The sequence below is a fragment of the Echinops telfairi genome, unplaced genomic scaffold (genome assembly GCF_000313985.2).
Source record: "Echinops telfairi isolate 266 unplaced genomic scaffold, ASM31398v2 ScPeMD7_7;HRSCAF=31, whole genome shotgun sequence".
Classification (NCBI taxonomy): Eukaryota; Metazoa; Chordata; class Mammalia; order Afrosoricida; family Tenrecidae; genus Echinops; species Echinops telfairi.
In genome coordinates this window covers 21670229-21672254 of record NW_022103904.1, presented here as the reverse complement: position 1 = coordinate 21672254, position 2026 = coordinate 21670229, and the positions used below count along the sequence as shown (strand labels likewise).

The window sequence follows — 2026 nt, the reverse complement described above, 5'->3', positions numbered from 1 at the left end:
ACACACACACACACACACACACACACACGTTTCGATTTGTTTAGGAAGATTCCAGTTCTATCTAGACGGTCACAGGTGTGGACACTGTCCGTGAAGCGCTCCAGGGAGTTAGCCTTCACAGTGGGAGCTGTTTGAGGGAAGGAACAGCATGTCAATGACCATGAACCCAGGCAGGTTCCTCGGCTAACAAGGGATTTTCCAGTTACATCATCACAGCTTACAGACAATCGCACCCAGGAAATCCAGTGGCTGAGAGGAGAGGGAGGGAGGGAGGGGGAGAAGGGGTGAGTGGAGAAGAGGGGAGGGGTACTTCTCAAATACTGAGAACACTGGTGGAGAGGGCCGAGTCCCACATGAGTGAACCCTAAATGCTGGGGAGGGAGGAGAGCAGAGATGCAGACACAGCTGCCCCCACATTCAGCTCCCCCCACCCCACCCGATCCCAGCCCGGTCGGGAAGTAGGAGGTCACACCGGTTCGGTCGCACATGGTGTGGGAATGAGTCAAAACCACGTCGAGATAAAAAAGGCCGAGGGCTCCCCAGCTCTTCGATGAGGACACCCTAAAGGTTGGGCACTTCTTCATGGTGATCAGGCCGCTTCACAGCGATCCAGTTAAAGCGTGTGCAAAACAGAGTACCCTTCTGTTCACAGCAGATGAGGTAAGACGGAGGTGCCTTCTTCAAGAATTAGGAAGCTCGTGCGATATGAACTGTTTTAGCCTTTCTAGGTATTGTGCATAAAGCTCTATGTCATTGTGACCGGCCCCTTCCACCCAGAGGGGCTCCACGGCTCGGGGGCAGCGCTCGTACATGGCCAGGCCGTGGGAGAAATCGATGACCTCGTCCTCGGTGCCGTGAATGACCAACACGGGGGAGGTGACTTTCGAAATCTTGTCAATGCTGCAAAACAGAAACGGGGAGGGGCAGAAAGGGGACTCCTTTAGTTAAGCTCCCAGATCACACTCAGCGTGCCTGCTAAGTGGCTCGGCGTGCACATTACGGCAAGGACATCCGTGCTATCTTTTGGAGTCCCTGGGAGGTGTCAATGGTGAGCGAGCCGAGCTAACTGAAAGGCGAGGCTGGTGGTCCCAGGGTACCAGAGGCGCATGGGAACAAAGACCTGGCGATCCCCTTCCAAGAGAGAGCTCGGGGATCTACTTCCCAAACAACCAGTCACTGAAGACCCCCACAGGGTCACAGTGTCAGTCAGGCTTGTCTCCACGGCCACTGGCTGTGTTTGTGGCCGGTTTGGGGTCATTTTAAAAATAGCCGTGTTAATTTGGGGATACCTCTGCGCTTACGGAAAAGTGGCAGCGACAACAGAGTGCTGTCATTGACGCCTCACCCGTTTCCCCAGGAGAGGGAGGCCTTAATGCTACTGCGGTGGACTCCTCACAGCTCAGGAAGCACCCTTGGGCTGCCCCCAGTAACGAAAGCCCAGACTGGATTCACCTTCCCCCAGTTTTCCTCTTGCACCCCCCTTTCTGCTGCAGGATCCAATCCGGGATCTCAGCTTGCATGGAGCCACCGTGTTGCTGTCCAAGCAGTGGATTAAAAACAGAGCTCCCAACAGCCATCAGACAGACGGCCATGCCAGGAACAGGCAGGGTTGGTGTAGGCATACTGATGGGACCGGAGTTATCGATCAGGACGATGTCTCCTTCCGACGTCGGAGGACAATCCACTGCTGCTCTAGTTGTTGAGATCTTATTTCCCCAGAGCTGGCTTCGTTCGGAGCCAACTAGCAAGATCCCCATAAGCCTCTGTTCCACAAACGCAAAGGCCTCCCTTTTGACCAAACCCTGTACTGCTGGTTGTACATTTTAACATGATCCCTAGATCTCACCACCAATAACTTCTGTTGACAAAAATCAAATCTCCTCTCAAGAGAGGACTATGTGAGGATCTTCAAAAGAATGAGCTGCGGGGCTCCGAGAGCACTTTCTGAACAAGACCCCAGAAAGACGCTGGCCTTGCTGGGCTGGACAATGTCAGGGAGACTTCTCCTCGGTCAGCAGCCACTCAG

At 54.2% G+C, this 2026-nt stretch overlaps 1 protein-coding gene across 1 annotated transcript in view; it reads right to left on the bottom strand.

Moving 5' to 3' along the window:
- Positions 1 to 6: 6 nt before the first annotated feature.
- The window catches only part of ABHD17C (abhydrolase domain containing 17C, depalmitoylase), a gene marked incomplete at its 5' end in the record, with an annotated part of 47715 nt that continues 45695 nt past the window's right edge, over positions 7 to 2026 (bottom strand). The window contains one exon of the mRNA XM_004708192.2: positions 7 to 900. Within this exon, the coding sequence (XP_004708249.1) occupies positions 681 to 900 (220 nt within the window). The remainder of the gene's footprint in view (positions 901 to 2026) is intronic.